At 38.3% G+C, this 24,562-nt stretch overlaps 1 protein-coding gene across 2 annotated transcripts in view; it reads right to left on the bottom strand.

Moving 5' to 3' along the window:
- Window positions 1-24,304, bottom strand: part of VSNL1 (visinin like 1) — a 50,163-nt gene extending 25,859 nt beyond the window's left edge. For both annotated transcript variants that reach the window (XM_075706983.1, XM_075706984.1), the window contains exon 1: window positions 24,143-24,304. In XM_075706983.1, coding sequence (XP_075563098.1) covers window positions 24,143-24,304 — 162 coding nt within the window. The remainder of the gene's footprint in view (window positions 1-24,142) is intronic.
- Window positions 24,305-24,562: the final 258 nt, after the last annotated feature.

The following is a 24,562-nucleotide window of genomic DNA, read 5'->3' as shown; positions in this document are numbered from 1 at the left end:
CTAACAATGCTTCTAAAATGTGGGGGCATTTGAGCAAACTCAGTTATTAAAAAGAGCTATTACCTTTATTAATGAAGTCCTCTTCCACACACAATCACTGTTTCACATCACTGGAGCATTAAAGGATATATCACAACTAAAAAGCCATGAAAATAGTCTGCAGTGCATACCTGAAGCCTTGATTTACAAACTTATAATAGACGGGGACTTTTATCAAGATCTGTATGTAAGGCTATTAATTACAATTACTGGGTTTTAAGTAGTAAATTTAAAATTAGAACGATAAGACAAAAAATAATGTAATACATTTTATCTTATTTTAAATTATTAAGAGAATGGGAAAGAAAGAAGAACTTGATTGCTTCCATAGGCTTCATAATCTTAATTGGTTAATATAAGATACTTTATTAAACTCTTTAATAACTGAGTTTCATTATTAAGTACGATATTGAATGAGCTATTAAACTTGTTAAACAGGGGACAGATAACCTCTTGAGCAGCAGACTCAGAGAAACTCGTCATTGCATCTCACAATTGAGTGCCCATGTGACTTCTCTGATATCTAAGAAGGTTTCAGTGCACGTTGGTGTCTTTCCTCTGTGAGGGTATTATGTGGATATTTGTTATATAAAACTTGCAGGAATTATTTTTTCTTTTTTTTGGCGTTGATACTTTTATTCTTCTATTCACATTGTATGAATCATGGACATAGATTCAAAACTCATTAGGGGAAGTCAGAAAGACAGATGTAAACATGCACACAGCTCAATCACATCATCTTTATTTTCTTAAGAAAGTAGACAGCAAATAATGCCCAGACAGGTATGGCAGGACCAACCTAGGACCAACCAGTGACCTCAGCCAGAAGCTCTGACACAGAACAGACCAGTGCTGCTCCCTCTGTTCAGCATAATGTGGAAGAGGTTGAGGGAGACTGACAAAGACACATTAGTACCAAGTGTCAAGGGGACCTTAATGGAAGTTTGGAAAACTAAGTGTAAATACTCTCAAGTAGTGGTAAGATTACATCTCAACCCCAAGTATACTTTAAGGCATGACGCTGGAGGCTATAAAGGAGGCAGAAACACTACTTTTATGAAAAGGCTTGAATTTGCTTTGGTGCCCTGCTCTGGAAAGGGCTCTCCACTCTGGGAATCAAGAACTGAGGGACACAGCTGTCTTCAGCCCAGGTCACGGGATGCAATGCTTCCTGGGAGCAGGGCTTAACCTAAAACACCCTTGTGGACATTTCTCATCAAAGAATCAGCTCTCCCCTGAAAGTATCGGCTCAAGTGTCTCAGCTCGCCCCACCCATTGAGTAGGCACCCAGACACACACCTTGTGTGAAGAAAAAAAGAAACATTATTTCCTGTTGAATCTGCCCAGTTAGGTCAATTGTACATTTTTTGTTTCTTTAACATTTATATTATGATGGTACACCAAGGGATCTCTTGTGCACATGCCATTTCCACAAACTCTCCCCAACAGTACTTTCCTTCTATGCAGAATGTTCATGTTACCTTTTCCAAATCACACCACGCACAAGCAATTGGCAGCTCTTGCTTGGGAAGTGCTTCATCTCCTTTATGAAGATTGTTAGCACCTGGATTTCACTTCTGAAGCCAGAGTATAATGCAGGGATGCTTAAGACATAGACCTTAGCACTGAATCATCCATCCCAGGTCCCTCTTTTTTGGCAAAGGCAGAGAAACTATGATCTTCTCTCATGTTGGCACAGAGAAAAAGAGATCAAACCAAAGCAAACATGCTGTAATAAATAAGACCCTGACTTGTGAAAAATAAGGCTTGCCGTGCAGAACAGCCGCTGCTCACACAGTTTATTGATTACACACATCACATGTTGAGCCCTCCGCTAGCAACAGAAGGGAAAATAACAACTGTATGTTCTTGGTTGCACAACGTCATAGAGGGATAGCTCACTGACATCAGTAAGCCTTCCTGCTGGAAAAGTGCTTTTATAGACAAAAGAAAGATGGCTTTTAAAGATTAAGCCAGTGAGAGGAAGACATGTCCTTAATAAGTTCAAAATTGCCTCACAAGACCAGTCAATGATTTATTTCTTCTTAATTTAGTGATGGGTGGTTCTTCAGAGGAATTAAAGATTGTTTTGACAGCTGACTGAAACCATCACAGCTTTTGGACTCTTTTTTTTGCCTGTGGTGGCCTTGGCAGTGTTAGGTTAATGGTTAGACTTGATGATCTTAAAGGTCTTTTCCAACCTAAATGATTCTATGATTCTATGACTCTGACTTCTTCCTGTATTAGTAGACTGTTCCTATTTTATCAGTAGGCTATTTTCGCAGCAGACTGCTCCTATTTTATCTGTAAGTGAAACAGCATTTCCAGCTTCACAGCACTGTTTCTTACTCCTTCAACACAAAATAGCGGTTTGCAAGGACACCTTGGGGTGGTGGTTTCAGGAGAGCAGGAATAAAGACTACCTCCTTTTTCTGGATCTTCTTTACGTTCCCAGCTACAAAAGCTGCTGGTTCAGGAGTGATAACATAATCCCTGTCTCCCAGGGACTCCCAGCTGGGGTCACTGCAAGCACAGCTGCCAGCACAACCATTGGCAAACACAACTCCCCACTGTCAAAGCAGATGCAATAGAGGCTCTGCTCTCATACAAAATCAGTAGGATTAAGGGATTCATTCTCTTGGCTAGTTAACCCAGCGACACAGTTCCTCTATTCTCAACAGGGCTACTGAAAAGAACGATAAGTGGTTGCCTTGACTGATGTCATCCAGATGTGTTTTTTATAGAATGATAGAATCATTTAGGTTGGAAAAGACCCTTAAGATCATTGAGTCCAACCATAAACCTATCATTGCCAAGTCCACCACTAAACTATGTCCCTAAGCACCATGTCTACATGTCTTTTTTGGCTGTTTTGTTTCTAGTTTACTTACAAGTCTTTTATTTGTGACCCATGCTGCTATTTAGTCTTAGTCTTATCTTGCATTTCAACTTCTCCCTGGGTACATTAGCTCAAATTCTTTCAGTTAAGTTAAAACATGTGAGCCCAGGTGAGAGCTTTAATGGAAGTGCTGGCATGAGAAGTAATCAAATTATTTAGAGCTTTATTTTCCTTCCCATGGCTTTTCTCCACTGGTGCCAATGACACAGTCTCTTTATTCCAAGCACTTCAGGTCGGCGCCTTCAGGCACTGCTATTCAAGAAGTAATAAGATCCCCCTTTATGAATCATAATACACATGAGAAAAGAAAAAGGTAGCCATTCTCTGTGAGATATCAATTACTGCTCTGAGAAGAGCAGTAGGTTTTTCAAATGAGATAACCATTGCTTCTCCTTACAGCTTTAAATATATCCCCAGAAGAAAAGACAGTTAAGGCTGAGAATACATTGCCCTTTAAAACAGCATTAACATATTATATTCAACAAAAATAATAAAGCATTATGAGACACAGGAATGCAGAAAATCCAGTTAAAGACTGTCGTGGTTTAGCCCCAACCAGCAACTAAGCACCAAGCAGCCGCTCACTCGCTCCCCCTGCCCCGGTGGGATGGGGGAGAGAATCGGAGGAGTAAGAGTGAGAAACACTCCTGGGTGGAGATAAGAACGGTTTAATAATTGAAATAAAGTAAAACAGTAGTAGTAATAATAACAATATAATAATAATAGTAATAATAATATACAATATTCAATGCAGTTGCTCACCACCCGCCGACCAATACCCAGACAGTTCCCAAGCAGCGATCCCTGCTCCCCGGCCAACCCCCCCCAGTTTCTATACTGAGCATGATGTCATATGGTATGGAATAGCCCTTTGGCCAGTTTGGATCAACTATCCTCACTGTGCCCCCTCCCAGTTTCTTGTGCACCTGGCAGAGCATGGGAAGCTGAAAAGTCCTTGACTAGCATAAGCAGTACTCAGCAACAACTAAAACATCAGTGTGTTATCAACATTCTTCTCCTACTAAATCCAAAACACAGCACTATGCCTGCTACTAGGAAGAAAATTAACTCTATCCCAGCCAAAACCAGGACAAAGACCCAGTATGGATAATGAAGGGAGAGTTGCAAAGGCTGGGGTTATCTGAGGGGTACTTGTTTCCCAAAGGTCCTCTGTGGTCAACAAAGAGTGACAGGTTTCACATGGGGTCAAATCAGAGAGCTTAAATGCGATCCTTGTTCTAGGTGATCCTGTGGAGGAGACTCTCTCTTTTCTGTAACTTGATGAAATCTACGAGACACTCATTTCTCATTTTGTGAAGGTCTTTGTCAAATTCTTTGGAAAGTCAGGTTATCTTTATACACATGCCCACCTACCCCTTCAGAGATGTCTAAGAGGTGAGGAAGGAATACATGGTGTTGACGCTTCCCCAGCAGACTGTAAATACATAAATCCTAATGGATAAATTGCAGACTTCATACTCGTGATGCTGATGGGGAAATACAGCTAAACTGGACATAGTTACCTGAGTGCTGAAGAAAAAAAATCTGTGTTCAGTTAGACTGAACCATTGATTTAATCTGATTTCTTGTATGACAGTTTCCATGTCACTTGCCATTTTTTTTCTAAAACTTACAGTGCAGTTTTATTACAGAAATATAAATTAGTCCTAAATTTTTTAAATTATGTTACCAATTTAGTTGTTCTATTCTTGTTTTCCATGGCCATAAATGTGTATTATTTTTTCTGCATAGTATTTTGTTTCATTGTTTTTCACAGGCTAAATATTTTGCCCCAAATGTCACAACAGTTTCGTTGCATCATTTCAACAGTTTTGTTAGTAAAACAGTGTGTACCGAAGTACAAGCAATACATGTGAAAATGCTTTGTTTCTTACAGCTCTGGTGTTAAGGGATTACACGCATACACATAATTTCCAAGCAAACCAAGGGAACTAAAGAAAGTATCAGGAATTTACTGCATAAACTGCCTGTCTAAAATGACATTTTATGATGTTATAGTCTCATCAGACTGTGTCTTGAAGTGCAGGAAAGAATAACCATTTTGTAGGGAACTTCCCTTAAATGCTTTAATAAAGACAGTTAAATGCTTTACTTGGCTTGTAGTGTTATTCTAAAGGAGGGAATGCCTTAAATAATTATAAAATGCCTTCAAAGGCAGGGAAAAATATGAACAAACTTCAGAGGAGAATAAAGAACAACTGCTTCTATTGTACATGACAAAAATCTGGCATTTTCTCTCTCCAGTTTGAGCATGCCCATTGACAACATTCTCTGTCCTACAAAAATTTATCTTTGCACTGTTAACACCATGCCAACACTGCTGCAAAATTCATTTACCTGTCCTGTCACTTCAACCTGCAGCCTTCGTGGTACCTCTTTCTTCACTGTACCAAGGCACAAATGTAGACCAGCTCTTCACTTCAAGCAGTGATGTTGCCTGTAGCCATCTACAGTTTCGGAGCAAGCAGCCTTACACTTTCTTCCAGTGCATGCCAACTGCAAGGTATTTCCTGCACTTCAAAATGTCTTCTTGAAATCTGTCTGTGGCTACCCAAGGCTTGACAATGGTCAGCTGGCATTTGGGTTGTGACTTTTGGGGCTCTTGGTATTGTTTCACTATCCACATTTATTCTCGTGGTCCATTTCCCCCCATCTACCACCTCCTTCTTAAATGCAGACTAGAAGGTCTGCAGGGTAAAGACCACCTTTATGCCGTGTGTTGGTACACCACCACTCATCATGCACCCTTAGACTTAAATGCTAATGCTAATAACTGCAACAGCGTTTCTAACATCCAAACCATTTCTTAGAAACAGTCCCACCCTGTCAAGCCAAAGGCATGAGACCAAAAAAACCAACAGAAAAGAAAGTCAATCAAGTCTTTTAAAAACATTTGAGACTAACTCATTCCTTATCCAAATATAAATACATCTGTCTTTAAAAGAAGAAGCAAAACCACTATACAAAATACTATTAATCAAACTTGGTCTATTTAGGAATACTGTATGTATTTGATTAAAATTTCTTCTTGATGTTCTCCCTACTCCTTGCTTCCTATTATCTAACACTGCATGTAGACCTAATACTTCATGGTAAGATTTGGCAAAGCAAAACCAATCTGACAACAGTTTCGTTTCAAGAACAAATCACCTAAATATAACTAATTGATTGACTCTAAATTTTCTCTAACACATTGCATTACCCTTATTTACATGCTTCTAGAATAGAATTGTATTCCTCTTATACCTCCAAGTTTCTACATATTTCCAAAAACACATTCCTCACTTGTTGTTTTAAGTATATTACACATCTATATTTCTAGCCATCCTTTTTACAGACCTGGGATTTAAATCCAGGCTTTGGCAGGTAACTTAGCCCTGTTGCTTAGCAGCAGCTGAGACACATGTAAATGCAATAATGGAAATTCTCGCGGTTACGAAAGTGGAAAGCTCTTGCCTGCTAAAAGCGGATGTTTATAAATCGGCTGGAAGCACAGTAAGTGGCAATATTAGATTAGAAAAACTCTTTCCAAACAAAACACAGTCTTGAATACAAAGCCAACCAGCCTGACACAACCTAAATAATAGAGAGACTGAGGTTAAAAAAGCAAGAGTCAATATTTAATTATGACTGGTTTTATGTATTGATTACTCTAGTATTTTAACCATCATATGATTACCAGTAAAACAGACCACACTCCATTTCATTTAATGAGTGAAATAATGGATTCATGAAAGGCAACTGCAAAACTTTTGCTGACTTTATAGAACTAGGATTTCATATTATCTCAATTTTTTTCACTAAAACTTATTTTTCAAAGCACTGATCCAAGTATCCATGTGAATCCAAAGTCAACTGCTTAGCAGTCCACCTCTGCTTAAAAAAATACCTGGTTTAATCTGTATTTGGCAGGTCCATATGCTCACATAAACATGTGGATTACAACCGAAGCTTCTTAATTCTATGGTACCATAGCAAGAAGGAATCTAAAATGGCCTCCAAACTGCAACAAAGGGACTTGAGAATGACCCTGGTCAATGATGAGGACTGTCCCTTCCTACATCTGCTTAAATATCTTCTGCATTGCTGGCATGTAGCATGCTGGAGGGTTGTGCCCATGCTTATCACTACAGACTTAAGGTTTAATACTCTGCACATGTAGGATACAATTTAACTTAGGCATCTAAATTGTCTAAGTCTAAAAGACAGCTACGAAACTTGAGAATCCCTTTATAGTGAACAGAAAACGGCATTTCCATAGCATCACTAATTTCTTCCAAAAGTAAATATTTAAGATCAGATCAATTCCTTTGAGAACTCTCCTTTGGTCCATCAGCTATTAAAGAAACAAAGGTGGTTTTGTATAAGGCAGACAAAATGAAAAATCCTCTGGAAATGCCTCTCTCTTTCTATTGACTCCAGTGCAGCCTAAATGACAAACTAGCCTTCAGATGGCAAAGTTAATCCCAACCCTTACATCTATGCTGAAACTCAATGGCTGGGATGAACGTGACTAAATAAGCAACTATCTAGTGGAGAACATCCTGGATTTTAACTCACAGGATCTGAGTACTATCCCCAAAGGTGCTAATAATCTCCTGAAGATTAACTTAAATCCATTTCCACCTCTAACCCGGACTGATTCTTACAGTCTGTAAAGCGGTTATTTTGATACCTAGATCTTGTTTGGGACTCCCTTGACCTAAAGATAATTTAAACCATCATATTTTAGTCTACAGTGCCACATTCCCTGAGCTCTAACTCCATTTGTTGTTTATACATTGCAGATTTACACACTGCACAAGGTTTTTTCTTCACTGAACTCTGTACAGCAGAAAGGAAGAAATAACAGATTTTCCTATTCTGAATATTTGACAAAAGTTTTTATTTGTTTCAACTGAACACCGTTTATTTGTGTTTTTTTCTCCCTTCTAAATAGGATGGTTTGTCAGTTTGTTTCACTCATTCTCTACTCGCTTCCATCAGCTGTGTCTCCGGCTCCCGTGAGAACATTTCAATTTTGTTGCAAGGCCCAGAAATATGATAATCAACAAATATTTCTAGGTCAAATCCATTGTCACAGTGTCAGCGTGTTCATGAGAAATACTGATGCAATTAAACACTGATTTGCTACTCCAACTACGAGCAAGACAGATATAAAATACAGTTTGGTTTATATAGATCTTTTTAAATTATCCCCTTTAAGAACCTTGTGAAAGTTAATCAGTTATGCTGAAGAACTGAAACAGGAAAAATGCTTAATACTTTTATGGTGTTTTGCATTTTACTGCTGTACAAACATTAACTAATTAAGCCTTACAATACCCAAGTGAGGAATGGAAGGAAGCATTATTACAGTTATATATTATAATTATACTGTCTCACTTAGAATTTCCTGGCTTGTGACTTTTAAAGTAATTATTATAATTATCAAACTAATAAAAAGTCAGAAACAACCTTTTTTTTTTTTTTTTTTTGCGGTACGAATGTGCTCTAAGCTAAGCTAAGAAAGAATTTACAAATGCCTAAAAGCACACTTTTTCTTCATGTATCTCAGCTTCTATTTTCCCTTTGTCCACCTGAGTCCACAGACCAAAGGAGAAGAAAATCTTGCCAATGACCACAGTGGATCCTTGATTTTAACAACAACAACAAAAGTGTGTGAAGTGAGTTTATCTCTGTGATTTTTACTACTTGTTAAGAAAACATTATGAGATCTTGATAGAAAACATTCTTATACGTTCAAAACATTACAAAGTCTCTATGATATCTTGTAATTGGGATTAATTTTTCATTTATTATGTAAAATCGTTTTTCTCTCAAATACCTCTCACCAGTGTCTGGATTCGTCTTCCCAGTTCTAGTCTTCTAACAGCTCACTGGCACCCTTTAGATACAGGTAGATAGGTACCTTCAAAAAATGGGTTTCTGCCATCTCTCTCATACATCTGTCTTGTAATAAGATGATTTACCCACTGGAGATGCCTTTGCTCTCCAGTAATAACGTAGTCCCATACGTTTCTCCTGTAATACTGGAATTTTCAAGGTCTATGGGGACAAAATCCATTTTACTAACTATACAAAAGTGTCATACAACATTTGAGCTTTCAACTGGCTCCATCATAATAGCCAGTCACTGCAAATTCTTAGGAGCCAACCACAGCTGGATCAGCCTCTGGGAGAAGCTCCCTTATAAGGACATAATCAACTGAATGATAATTTGGAAAAGGATCTCAGGTAGTTTCTTTTAGCTGGAAGCACAGCAGTTGTTATAATTTCTTTCTTCTTTTTTAATTATGTAGTATAGACCTAACGGTACTAATGTACGTACAGTGGATCCAGAAGAGAAGAAAGAGAAGTAGTCTAATGAACCCAAAATACACACAATACTATTTGCTGACAGCTGCTGGAAAAAGAAGCAAAGTAGTAAAAAGATCTGATAATATCAAGCAGGTCAGGCCAAGATTAATAGAAGATTAATAGGAAGATTAATGTTCTTAACTTGCAATTCAGAAACCAACCAGAGCACTACTCAGTATTCTGGGTTGCCACCTACTACCCGCACACCCCAACCATGGCTGGACATGGTGCTCATTTCATCTGCCTGTTAGAAAAGGAAATCACCATCAAATGTCATCAACAGTGGTTTTCCATAATATAACTCCTTTTCTGCAGCAAGATGCCAATACAATCCTTGTGCTAGTTGTAGATAGTATTTTGACTGTACTTGCCTCATGACACTAGAAAGACCATCTGGCTAAACAGATGTGGTAATCTGATTTGTTTGGCCAATGAACTGAAAAAACCCGCAATGGCTTGAATGGGAGTTCCCAGGAGTGCCCAGTCCAGCATCTTCGCTTCTGCACTTCCAGAAACTGTATTTGTCATTTCAGGATGAGCTTGGTAACAGATTATTTGCTTGTGGAAGTTACCAAGAGAGAAGGAATTTCCATACAAAAGACAAAAAGAGGTGAACATATTCTCATCACATAAAACCCAGTTGTAAGGCCATCTGTCATTCTGTTGCAGAGCATATTATATGTTATAAAACAAGAAACTGGTAAAATGCAAGCCAAGTCTTGGTCCCACAGAAGGTGTCAAATCTCCCATGGATTTGAAGAGGACCATTGGCCATTTAATCTGTTCATTTATAGCCTTATTTAAAGAAGGCAGTATAGTTCTCAGAACCATGTATTTTATTACAGATGTATAACCTTAAACATGGAATGGATTGTCTAGATAATGTCTCCCTGCCAACATTCTCTTCATCATCTTAGGTTTATAAAAGTATATGTAATTTTAAATCTTCCAAGTTTACACTTATCCAGCCTCAATTTCTTCTCTTTTTAATTTCCTTTCATTTCTCAAACCTGTACTGTTTCACACCACCACCATTCATATAACTGGCATTACTGCCAAAAAAATTTTAAAAATAAAAAAATGACAAAGAACCCCAAACCTCTGACACTGTAAACTAGAAATGTATACGTTCAAAGATTAAAAGGAAGGCATTTCAAAAATCTTTCTAAAGACATTTGCTTTTCATTCAAGTAAAAGATTCCAGATAATTCAATTTCTTAAAGTGTTTCTCAGCTCCATTAACAATGAATAATGAACACTCAACTATGCCAACTCATTTTGCTTTGCTATGCAAATCTTGCCAGAGCTTATAGACTGGTATTTTAGAAAAGTTTTCAGCTATAAGGTCCTCCTTTGCATAAAGGAGCAGGCTAGCTTTCTGATGTTGGACTGCCCTTTTCTAAGGTAAAGAGAGAGACAAATTAAAATAAAATGACCAAGCCCACATCATAGGCTGAATGAGCACAACTAGCAGCAAGTTTCTGATTCAGTTGAAGTCACAGCACCCCTTGCCCAACAAGGCAGAGCTGCAGAAATTCAAAAGCTGGAGAAGAAAAAAGACAAAGGTATAGACATCGCATCAGGCTTCACCACTCATCTAGCCAGTGCCCTAGGAAGGAAGGAGATAAGCTAGCTGAGAAGAAAAGCACATGATGGTTAAGAAAAACATGGGGATATAGCTCAAGAGTCCACATGCCTGACAGCCAGGATTGCACAGGAGTTCGGATATGCCAAGGTTGCACCTTCTGGCCCACTCCAGGAAGAAGGAGGGCACTTTTCTCCTTGGGGGAGAAGACTTTTGCTTTCTCATTATATTGCATTCTGTGAATTTACCCAGCGATAGCAAGAATTGAAACCCTAATACAATAAATGAGTTTTAACAATTAAAAAAGTGCATTTCTAGTCCATCATGGATTATACTAAAGAATTATTCTCACTTTGGTCAAACTCTTACCCTCCACCGTAATGCTTCCTCTTCACTATATGTGTGACTTGCGCACTGTTACTGCTCCCTTTTGTTATATGGTAAATAAAATGATCTACACAGTAACTAGGGATTGTTTTTCTTGTAAAGAGGCTTTTTTCCTCCTTGTTGTTCTTTTGGCTCCAAGACATCTTGTCTGCACAGTAACACAACTTCAGCTGTCCCTTGACCCAGCTATTACACCAACATGCTGGCAATAAAACCTGGGAGAGACTTCGTCAATCAGCGAGCTACATGAACTCACTCACACCACACATACAGGACTTTCATGGAATTTTTACACCATTCCAGGCTTTCACTCTACATAAAAGGGAAGGAGAAAAGGTAAAAAGTGTTCTTGCCCGGTGGTGTACATCGCAGTGACACGGGCCGTCCCACAGAAATCAGTGGCTCTCTTAGGACTACATACTTGCTTCCATAGCATTATATGTAGAACAATGTATCTATGAATCTGGAAACTTAAATATAGCCCGAAGTATTCTGGCAATATGTAAAATGCATGCGCATGAGCCCAGAATAGATGAGAGCAAAGAAAACGATTGAGATGAACAATCACATGGAAACAAAGAACATTGGGTACATGTATAGAAAATGGAAACAAATAACTGAAAACTGCCTGAAGGCTAGTACTATTGCCAATAATGCAGGGATAATGTTTTCATAGGGATTAACTGTTCTGGAGCACTTTTCCCATGTGTAAAGCACAACATACTTTTTATTCAGATAGGTTGATTTGGCAGCCTCTTTATTGCTCGCAAAAACTATTTATTGTGCCTGTGCAGGAAAAATTCCACCCTTAGATAGCCAGAATGCAGTTCTTTTATCTCACACCGACAATTGCCCACTGGATAGAGCTCAAGAGCTAATTTCCCACTGATAGTCCACTTCTATAGGATGCCTATTAGAAGTTTGTGTGCCAAATTAATCATTTGCAAAAGTTTTTAATAAATATGGCTATGTGTTAATGTAATTTTTATACTGAATGTGTTAAATTCAGCCTTTGGAAACAGACTTGATTTCTTTGTCAAAATGTCATTATTCTTACAGAGAAGTAACAGAGAGGTGCATCACTTTAAAAGAAACCGCTGAATACAAAGACCAGCATTTACCTTTTATTAGCATTACTTTTTCACTCAGTTTTATTGCCCTGGACCTGCTGGTGATTTTCTGTATGAGCAACTTAATTTTCTGAAAGGGAAAATAGGGTTCCCTTACATGTTGTTTTAGAGCATGTGCTCTTTTTCATGATTTTTCCTGCTTCAAAGATAACCCAGGGTAGTAGATACAGGAAGCAGAAACTGTCCTTATTCTCCCTACTCTTGGCCGTACATCAGAATAACCCCAGAATTTATGTCTCTGTGAAAATAACATCAGGCCCATTAAACACCATTTTCCTGCTATACAGAAAAACTCCAGGGGAAAAGAATCTTAAAAATAAATGAGCGGATAGACTAATACACCATAGGGGCTAATTTGCATCATGGAGTTTGCAATTCTAACACAAGACCACTAATTTGTTGGGCTTCCCTTGTCATACACCGTATTTAACTGTAGCAAGAACTAATTGATAGATAAATAATTGTTTCTTCAAGCCAAGATTAATATAGTACCATTACAATTAAATATGACTATTACTATTATAAACTCCCATTTTCAGAATCTTATTTTATATACCAGCATTTCTTCCGACTAAAAAAAAAAAACCATAAAAAACATTAGATATGCTTTAAAGAGCTGCTCTACACTTTAACCACAGTTTTCTTGCTGGCTTTTTAAGAAACACCATATACTGGAACTCAGAAAATTGACCTTTCTCAGGCCAAGTGTTATCTGAAGTATTACTTTTCTTTTAAAAAAATCCCAAACAACCAAACAAATGCCACATACGGACATTATATTTTACAAAGTCAAATATTGGGAACTATGACTTCCTAAAGTAATAGAGTGTTAAAGCATCCCTTGTTCTGCACAAATGAGCAACAGAAGAGGTAAGATGAAAATTATGTGTGCAGTACCATTACTCTGAAGCTGATGCTCAGCTGTACCTTTCTGTGGCTTTAGATATACATGAAATGGTATAGAATCATAGAATCGTTTAGGTTGGAAAAGACCTTTAAGATCATCCAGTCCAACCATTAACCTACACTACCAAGTCTACTCTAAGCCAATCAAGGGTAGACTAGACTAAACCATGTCCCGAAGTGCCACATCTACCCATTTTTTGAACACTTCCAGGGATGGGGACTCCACCACCTCTCTGGGCAGCCTCTTCCAATTCTTGACCACCCCTTCCGTGAAGAAATTTTTCCTAATTTCCAGCCTAAACCTCCCCTGGCGCAGCTTGAGCCCATCTCCTCTCATCCTATCGCTAACTACTTGGGAGAAGAGACCAACACCCACCTCACTACAACCTCCTTTCAGGTAGTTGTAGAGAGCGATAAGGTCTCCCCTCAGCCTCCTCTTGTCCAGACTAAACAACCCCAGTTCCCTCAGCCGCTCCTCATAAGGCCTGTGCTCCAGACCCTTCATGATTGTATTCCTCCAAGAAAACTTTGGGATTTGGTCACCACCAAGCAACTGTGAACTCAGGGTGGTGGATCACCACCAAAGTGCCTTGTCCTAATGAAGAAACCAGAAGAAGTTTAATGTGTGTGTATGTTTGTACCAAGTTTACCAACCCACGTGTAATATAAGACTCAATGTGCTGAAGATGCTTCATACTGAAATGGAGAAATTGGACCCTGAGGAAAGGAGATGCGTTTTACTCCTGAATGAAATGAGGAGTATTAATGGAGTACGGGGGACAGCACCCGACCTGCCAAAGTGACACCAGCATCTGTGAGAGGGAAAGTGGGAAGCAGTGACTTAGTGGGAGGAACAACTGCATGTGTGTGTGGGTAGGGAGACTCTGAAGGGCACCGAGGACATCTGCATTTCACCAGGACCACATGCAAAGAGCATCACCTTCCAGCCACCTGTGTTTAGCAGCTGGCTGAAAAGCAGTTGGCTGGAGTTTATTCTGGTGAAAACAGATCCATGGTAGGAGGGACGACATCTCCTGAAGTCATCCGCAGGCTTTAGCTGTGGTGTCCTGTGAGGCTTTCACAGCACAAGTTCTTGTTTTAACTGGTCCATTCTTAGACAACTCATCATTTCAGTTGCACAGTTTAATTACATAATTATCTGCACTGACCCATATTATAAAATTAGGCACTGTAATTGCTACATTAGTAAACATCAACACAATTAAAAGTGTTTCCAGTACCAAAAAGGTATTTAGAAGAGGGACACAGATCTAGTCAACGTGGACACAAGAAGTAGTGGTAGTTGGAGCCTGTGAACATGAAAGCAAATTCAAGGACTGCTCCTGTTAATCAGTTCTTGTGTATTTGGTATTAGCTCTAGGGACAGGAATGACATAGCCAAAACTCATGTATCTTGGCATAGGGCTTTAACCATCTCCCAGCCTGATCAGTTTGACAGGGAGGAGCAAATTAGTGAATGCCTTTCAAAGAAAGCTGTGAAAAGTCATGAGTATGCATACAGGTGTGTAATTTCCTAGTAAGGGATAACACTAATTCTAGGGTATATCCTTCCAAATGAAAGGGGACACAAGCATCTATAATAACTTCATAATTGAATATATGTCTGTTGAAAGCTGCAGACCAGATCCATATAAAATCTTATTTCAATTAATGACGTAAAATTTTTTAATTCCTTTTTTAATAGCTTTGTTAACATGGAAATAATCCCCAGTTGACTTTGATATTCACTTTGAGGTGAACTGTAGTGTTGATTTACACTTCTGCTTACACTTCTGTTTCTCTGGACTACAGAGAGATTTTATTTAAAGCTGCATATTCAGTTCTGGGCTATCCATCCAACCACACAGCCAAACTTCACAACTTCTCATACAGGTGGATTTCACACCAAGCTGTTGTGAGAATGTTTCATATGTATTTCAGCAAAATGGCAAAATCTCCTCCAGTCTGAATTCCCTGTGTTAATTACTTTATCTTCCAAACCACGTTTTTCTCATTTTGTTTTGTTTGTGATTGAATATAAAATTAAGATAGCTAGCTAATTCTCGTGCGGTAGGTCATCTCAATTCAGCAATCAATAGGTTTGTCGGTGCAAATAGTCTATTCCTATGAGCCTTAATTAAACACGAAAAGACGGAAACTTACTCTCATTGAAGAAAAATAAAGTTGATATCCCAAGGTGCTGGAAACATTCAGACTATCATTAGTAGAAACCTGACTGGAATCTCAACTAATGCCTACATGATAATAAAACTTGCACTTAACTTGGTAACTAAGCAAGCTTGCAAATGTATCTCCATACCACAGAACCCTGTAAAAACACCTGATGTTTCATTACCTGCACAGCTATAGCTACCCATAGCAACGTGCACTGCAGTGGGAATAGTGATTTGCCATCTCAAAGTACCACAAGCAGATGGAGCAGGCTGAGACACAGTGCATGGCTGAGAGCGCCATGGTCCAGACTAATCAGGCCCCTTTAATTTTTGGAGTATTCATACCCAGCTACAGTGACTCACAACTGCCCATCTGGGAAGCTCTGGAAGTACATAACACTAATTTAACTCTCTGAAGGACTGATGAATTCCCTGGGAGAAGAGGGGGAGGAGAAGCTCAGGCCTGGAGTCAGAGTCATCACATCAGGGTGAAGGGACTTGGTTCAGAGCATCAAGTTCCCATTTATACCTTACGGAATAAGAACGCTGTTTTCAGCCCCAGGCCATGTGTACAAGTGAGAGATTGGAAGCAGACTTTGATACTAGAGGACAACACTTCTATGTTCTAAAACAAAATGCTTTACATCATATTAATTTACTCCAGTGCTGAAATGAAGTGCCCCGGTTTCAAAGGCTCCTTCAGGAACCCTGTAATACCAAACAACATTTTTTTCTATTTTAAACAAACAGAAATGTTTACAGTTCAAGAAATGTGACAAGCTAAAGACCCTGAAATACCTTAGTTCACTTTGTCTCAAGTAACAAAAACACATGCTTACTAGCCTTCAGAACACATTTTAGGATGTTCCAGTTTTCCAAATCAAAGTTCCTGAAGACCTAAAATACAGATTTCCACTAAGACGTGGTCAGAGCTTAATTGTAGACGGCAGACCACAGTGTAGATCTAGAGTAGACATTCGATTAAAGTCTGGCCAGAAGTGCCATACTAATGTGCATGTACGAACCCAGAAAGCCAAAGAAACCCCATGCCACACCATTCTGTAGGGAAAAAAATCTCACTCCAAAGAAATAAAATAAGGGACATCTATATTCCAACCTATGAAATAATTTCAACCCTGACCTTGCCAAAGACATCAAGCAAGTGGTTTAACCTTTTTGTATCTCACCAATCTATACATAATATAGAGACTTTATATGCTCCATTCATGGTTATTTTATTTAGACTGAAAGAGAAGGGAATACCTGTGAACAAAGTACAGTCATTATCACTACTCCCTCTCTCTGTTGCACATCCTCAAGGCTTTTCATTGGTTTCATGAACACCCTTCCTTGTGATGAGAAGGAATGCACTGAGGCAGTATGAAGGGAGCTAGGAAATAGGAAGTTTCAGGAGGAAGTAAGTCCCAAACACCTGACTTTTGCAACAGGTTGGGTAAAGGTTATGAAGCACTGATCAGTCTTGACATCTGCTCTGAGGACTACTTAACAAAGGTAAAATAAGTACTGTTACAACAAATAGTAGACCTGAACACTGTAACAGCTATGGGACTTGGCGCTGACGATTTGTTGGGTTTTTTTTCTTTTGAGGTCTTTGATACTTGGTGTTAACAATGGCTATCTCCATCCAAGCTGCACCACTCCTTCTGTATTTCCCCTTCAGGGAAATCATAACCATATTAATGAATTCAGTGTTTTGCTACAGAAATAATTACAGTATCCCGAATTCATCGTTTTGACTTCTCTGAGGAACCCAACACAGAGCAAAGGTGAGCTGTAAAGGAACAAGGTCCCTTATATAATTGCATGGCAGTTTTTGGAACTGGTGAGCTTCCTTCAAAATAAAAGACGAAGCAGAAGTAATTTGCATGTTATTGTTGGAAAATTTACCCAGCCTGGATTCTTTTATCAGGCTATGTTGGAAACTAGGGCATGCATATACGTGGTGAGATTTTTAAGCATTCCAGGCTGGATCATCTTGCCCTGGCCAGACATACTCTCTTCAATGCTTTGGACCTGATGTTAATTTAGAGTGCCTCCAGGAACCACATAGAACCACAGAATTACAGAACTATTCAATACTTAGTAATAACCAGAGGTTTTGACTAAACTTTCACATCCCCACACATCTGCTGACTCTGTACACCCTGGTGATGCCTTTGGACAGTCGGACTGCTTTATGGATTCATGTGACCATCATTCCTGCCTCTCACGGAGAGGCTGTCAGCAGATGTTACTGAATTGTTCAAGCATCAGGAAGATTCATCCCACAAGCCTGGACACTCCACAAGCTGCTGTTTGGAGCAATTACGATTTAGCTATTTAGATTTCATGTCTTAGAATTGTAGAACTTCCTCATTTTCTAGATTTAGAGTCTCCAGAGATTGTCTGGAGGATATGGGACATTATGTGCTCTGCAACAGAAGCAAAGAAAAATATATTCTAGCCTTTAAATTAGCCACTAGCCATAATGCTGCAAAAAGAAAAGGACTTGTCCTTCTTTGCCTTTGAAACTGTTTTTCCACTAATTTCAGGACGCTTACTCTCACCACTCATCCATACAGACTTAGTTTTTAAATAACTGCTGCCTTTAAATGACAGCTAGCAATGTGTATGTTCTTTACATATGATGAGAGGAGCTCTCCAGACTGCTTAAATAAGGATCAGGAATGAAAACTCCCATTAGCTTCAGTGGGATTAGGATTTCAGTCTAAACTGATTCCATTCTGCATCGTTAAAGGCTCTTAGTATCCAGTGTTGTGATTTATTGCTGTATTTTCAGAACAGTTCACTACCCAGAATGTGGGTCCTCTTGTGAAAACTACTGTTTTCATTTTACTTTGCAGCTTAAATGAGAATCCATGTTTATTTACTGTATTTTATTTTTCAGTATGGTTGCTAATCTTTAAAGCTGTGTTCACTAAAAACAGATTTTAAAAGATGTTCCGTAAAATGATATTAAGTTCAGCCATTATTATTCCTGGGATCAGCACAGAAAGACAAAAATGCAGCAGAAGGGCATGTTACCAGTATCCTCCCCTTCCCCAAATCATTCAAAGTCAGCTTCAAAGTTAACACTGCCTTTGGGGCTTGTTTCATTTTGGTTTTATATATAAGAAGCATTCTGGCCCTTTGTTTTAAAAGTCATGCAGCAAAATCTCAGCTTCTGTGTGAAACGTATAATAAGCCTCTTATGTGGTTTTCTAGTAGACCTGCATTTTGGCACAGCACCTGCCTATTCATGTTCATAAGGAGAAAGAGGAGGAGGAATAATGGCAAAAGCAGTTTTGCATGGAAAACATCCAGGCAACAAGACCATGCCTTTTTTTTTTAACCAAGTCCTGTATGAAAAGCAATTGTGATCTCTTTTGTTTTTAAAGTTATCAGAACCCAATTTTAATACAGCTTTGGAGCACTACACATATCTAAATGTATACTTCATCCTGAAAAGCACTCCCCTGTGATAATGCTGGACTGCAAATACATTTGCTTTTCAGCATACTGCCTTTTGGATTCTAATATATTAATTTTCCTTCCACAGGAACTTTCACTGCGCTTCTGGTGAAAGTTTTTTTACTCTTTAGGAGCATTTGTTTCTAATGATTTTATTGTAATTGTCTCAAATGTGCAGATTTGTATTAAATGTGTAAGGAATGCATTAAGAATCTTTATCTTATAGATTGCTCTACATGTTTTAGCACAGGCTAAAAACATTGTATGAGTAGATACATCAGTATTTTCAATAATCTGCCTGATTTCAAAACATGCTCTTGTTCTTTAGCAATACAGGATTGGTACAATATACCTAAATATATTAATCATATCAGGTATAATATACCTACCATTGGTATAATACGACTAAAAAGTACTCCTATTATAGGGAGAACTCAAGTGGCCAAACCGCACTCGTAAAACCAGCACAGCTCTTCCAGTTAAAAGAGATGATCCCAGGAAAATCAGTTTCTGCCAGTGCAACTGCATCTATGTTAGAGGCGCCTGTAAACACAGCTGTGCTGTTCTGGAATCCCACTTCTTCACAGCCACCGAAAGCCTGAAACACAGCTCTAACCTAATATTTTGAGGAGCTCTGTGCCATGTTTAGAAAGATGCTAGTCTGTCTTGAAAATCTGGATAGAGAAAAAGAGGCTGCAAATATACCCACTTAAATTTCAATAGATTTTTGAGATTCTTTTGTTCTACACATATTAAAATGAGGGACTAGAAATCAATTCCCTTCAAGGAAGGAAATGCGAGATAGAAGCCAAAAATAGGACAAACCATTTGATTGTAATTAATCAAATGGTATTACTGTTTTTTTTATTTAATTGTTATCTGTAATACCCCAAAACATAGCTAAATAATAGATGTGCAATAAATTCACAAAGCAAATTATTTAATGTAGCATTATATCATGATCACTCCCAACCCTACCCTTACAGCTAAAGGACCATTGGTGCTTGTTTCTGTTATTAATCCAGAGGATATGCTTCGCATGTTCAGTGACCCAGTTCCAAGAAGTATCACAATCTAGAAGCCTATTTTCCACTTAATAAACATGCATAATTCCTGTGAACATTAGCACTGATTATGCACACTTACACACTCTAGGGCATATTAATCTAAACCCAGTGAATTCAAAAGATCTGAAGGAAAATGTATTTGGCCCTCTAGAATGCAAGAAACCCTAAAGAATGATAGGAACAGTCCAGAATGTTTTATTGGTGTATTTCATTTTAATGACACTTTTACATATTAATTCCTTCAGCTCCCTGCTCACAATGCTACTGATGTTTTATGTAGGATAAAAGAATTAAGGACTTTTTAGGATAGAAAAAAGGAAAATGAAGAAAGCAAGCAAGGATTAAGCTTAATGGTTAGGATATTCACTTTGAAGATGGAAACTGTAGGTTCCAGACTGTCCGATGTTACTTAGCACTATTTCCTGCAGAAAAATGTTAATTGGTATATCGCCAGCAGTCCAGAAGGGCCTATTTCATCACAGGTAGAGCAATGAGAGGGTGAGCAGCGCAGATTCAGACTCTTCACAGGGACATAACTGATTCAGAGTTTCCTACAGCTTGATGAGTACTTAAACCACTGTGGCAAAGATAAGACATTCACATTATCTTTGTTACTTTAAGAGAGAAAGAAAAAGGACACCAGTCACTTGATTCTGCTTTGACTTCTAATGTCCTAAATAGTTCTCTGCAGGAGAGGTTTGAAAGATGCAACTCCTGGAGGAAAACAGATGCATATACCCTGGAGAAATGTAGGATTTAATACAAATTCCTGTCTTGAGCATTACCTTGTGGTTTTGCATTGGCACCTTTGTTTACAACATGCCGGCTTGATTTTCAGCTTTCTCAGAACGTTATCCACATATTTCTCCCCCTCCCAAGCTCTGTGCAGACTGTCAGGGCAGCTAACTCAGTGTTCAGCATTTCGGTCTCTTTGTGGCTCTAAGCTTATAGTATATAAACAATTCTTCAATAAACTATTGCAAAAACTGCTGAAGCATTCACCTCATTCAGTAACATGGAGGGAAACATGAGCCCTAATAGGATGCCACAGATTCTGGATCTCAAGAAGAATCTATCCACCCAAAAATGTACCAATATTTTTTACTGCACCTGTTAGATTGCAAACAATGCTAAATATGCAACAGTATAAAGTATATTCTGCCTATTAGCTGCTTATTTAAAAGAGGTGTTCTTGACTAAATATTTTACAGACACTTCCACTAAAAGTGCTGCAAATAATTTTTCTGTAGAGTCTGTTTGTGTAACTGCTATTTATTTTAAGCACTGCATGATTTGTATCCCTAATGGAAACTTCAATAGCAAAGGCTTCCAAGCCAAGCTAGAGTAATTCCCCCTTTAGTCAATATAGTCTTCATCTACATCAGTAAACAGCACAGTATAATTGATGCAAATACGTAGAGTGGAAGAGTTAGTGTTCAGGACCTGACACCCACATCACACATGTTCTGGATGTTTTACTTCAGGCCATCTCTAGCTTATTAGCAGGTATTAGATATCATAATACATTAGGTGTGATCCCAGGACACATCTGATTACACTTCATCCAAAAAAAAAGCAGTTTCTGTGCCCCAAGATTGTGGACCCCATTCTGTAATTATGATGGAAGAGCAGGAAGTGGAGATAATCATGAAATTCACCTCCAAATAATGCTCCTGATATTGTCTAAAATGTTTTTGCTCTTCAAGCTAAGAATATTTTCTATTGTGTGTGAGTAAAAGAGCTTTCTTTGCATCTTAGTCTGATGACCAACACCCTTTTATCAATCCACATGACAGTGCACTACGCAACTTTCATGAACAAAGAAACTGTGTCATCCTAAGAAAATGTAAATCTTAAGTCCTGTATTTCTTTTCCAAACATATTTATTGATGGAAATTTTCTTCAATAAAATTCAGTTTAGACCAAGAGATAAAATGTCATTCCTCTCAACTATAAGTTCATGTGGAGGAACTGTTAATCAATACACACTTCATATATTTTCACCCTGAATATGCATTAAAGGAACTGAAAAGCTGTTAATGTAATCATAATGATTTGGGTCTCCTGCTGGTGGCTCCTCCTGGAAAGATCAAATTTCGCATCTGGGGTTTTGTCTGCAGCCAGCAGCAGAGGCAGGCAGAATGTCCTACATAGGAGAAGTCGTCACCACTGACAGCACTTAGACTATTAGCTCCTTGGAGAGCCCAGGGCCATTATTTTACAAGCATTTCTGTGACAGAAGGAGAAGTAAAGCTCTGGATTTACTACAGCTAATCGTATTTCTCCTCTGCAAAATTAGTATTTAGCCCTGTATATAGACATTATATATAGAATGACAATAAACTGGACTAAATATATGATAGTACCATTACAGAGCAGATCTCAAAACCCGTAACTACCAAAGCAAGGGAGACAATCTTATTTGATGTGCATATCTAAAAATATATGAGGCCATAAAACTAAAAGCCAGATATTGCAGCTTAGTAAGACTACAGAGCTGTCTCCAAATTTCAAGAGCAAAAAAATGCTGTGCTCTTCATGTTATTTTTTGCACTACCATTTTTGTAAACATGATATTGAATATACTCTCTGATAGTTCTTCATGAGTAAATATCTTATGAGGTACCTGTGGACACTTTAAACGCCCCTTTGAAGGGAAGAAGTCCTAACAGTTTTGAGCTATTTTCAGAAGATATCTTTCCCCACAACACACAAAATCATAAAAAAAAATTAATCCCTTTATTGTGATTTGTCAAACAGAAAATAATGATTTCTAAAGAGTTAAACAGTTGATATACTTTATTAGGAACCCATATTTTGTAAAGACTGTTTACTTTCCTCAAAAACATGTAAGAGAAATTATTAGATGTCTGATCTTGGCACATGTGCACCAAGTACTGTTTAAAATGGAAGCTATAAATTATCAGTCAATAACAAGCACAATACCTGAGGCAGTAAAACTTCTTTCATCTGAAAATAACAGTTATTACCAAGTCAGTCATTTCTTAAGAAAAGGATTATGGGGCAATATCTTGAGCCATAAATATTAAAATATGAAGACAGAAGCTTATTTACGTAAACTGGAGTTAGCAGTTTTTGTTAGACCATTCATTAGAAGGAAAAAGGAGCTACGTAATAATTTGCAGAGTGATCTGGTTCAAGAAGAAACTTAGTAAAGGACTGTAGCATGCATTTAAGGGAAAAGACAGTCCCACTTGTCTGTAGCAATTGTCAGTGTGCTCAATATTAACTACTTACATTTGAAAGGCTTTTTTATTGTTATTCAGCTTCACATTGTATTTATGAACTGTTCTGATCCTACTGTTCATCATCGCCATCCAATATTTTTCCTAATTAAAATTACTTTGAAGTCTCTGACCTTTAGGCAGACACTCGATTCTGATTTAAAATATAATTATCTTTGTAACATGAATACATTTCTTAGGCTGCCCCCATGCTCTTCTTGTTACAGAATAAATACATAATAAATGTAAGGAGAAGACTACTTTGAACTTGACAAAATAATGAAAAATAAGAAGAAAATAAACTGAGCAGCCTGGTTTTCCTTTCATATATAACAAGGGCAAAGAGACAGTAGGGAAAAAAGAAAGGCAATACTTAAAATTTGGAGAAAGAAATCCTTTGTGCACAGTGTGTAATTTATATGCAGGACACACTGCCATGAAACTTCACCACTTTTGCTGAAACCAAAAGAAGGACAGTCTCTTATATGAGTAGGTCCAGCAATCACACGGTTTTCATTCCAGTGGTATTACATAGGTACAGTGAGGTTTACTGAACAGGCCCACAATCACTCTTTGAAGGTGAAAGAGGCCCATAAATTAGAGAGTATAGAGAATATCCTTCTTGTGAGAAAATCACAGCTTTTTTCCTAAACTTTCGGTTCTGGTCACTGTAGCTATACAAATCGCTGGTATGATGAGGGTAGCACTTCCCATTTATCTCCTCGTCTTCACCATTGCTTCTCCTAGCAAAGGCATTCCTTAGTCTAAATGAATGGCAGCTCTTGACCATATGCTTGCTTTACATTACTCTGCAACCTCTTCTATGGCCACATAATAGGAACTTAATAAAAAACTTACTTTTACGTAGAGCTGCTGAAACTCCTCAAGGTTCAGTCTACCACTTGGACAGTCCTTTAGAAATCCTTTGTACCACTGTTTTAGCTCGTGTTCATTGAACTCCGTGCTCTTCACCAGATCCTCCATCACCTCAGGGGCCAGCTTGCTATTCTGTTTCCCCATTCTGCCTTAAGAAGAAATAAATTAATACAATTAGCCAAGTTGCTGTGAACAGTTTAAACTGGAATTAGCGACAAAGCTTGAACGCATCACTTGTTTCATACTCCCTGCTGCTTTTAGTCAAATGCAACTTCACAGATTCGCTACTGAACAGGAACCTAAGCTATGTTTGAATATTAGAGGCTGAAATGGTGAAAAAGACAACATTCTTCCTTCATTTAGGAATCTTAAGGTCTGGAGACAGACTGCTCATTTGCCTTC

The sequence above is a fragment of the Pelecanus crispus genome, chromosome 3 (genome assembly GCF_030463565.1).
Source record: "Pelecanus crispus isolate bPelCri1 chromosome 3, bPelCri1.pri, whole genome shotgun sequence".
NCBI lineage: Eukaryota > Metazoa > Chordata > Aves > Pelecaniformes > Pelecanidae > Pelecanus > Pelecanus crispus.
This window is presented reverse-complemented; position numbering and strand designations above follow the sequence as displayed.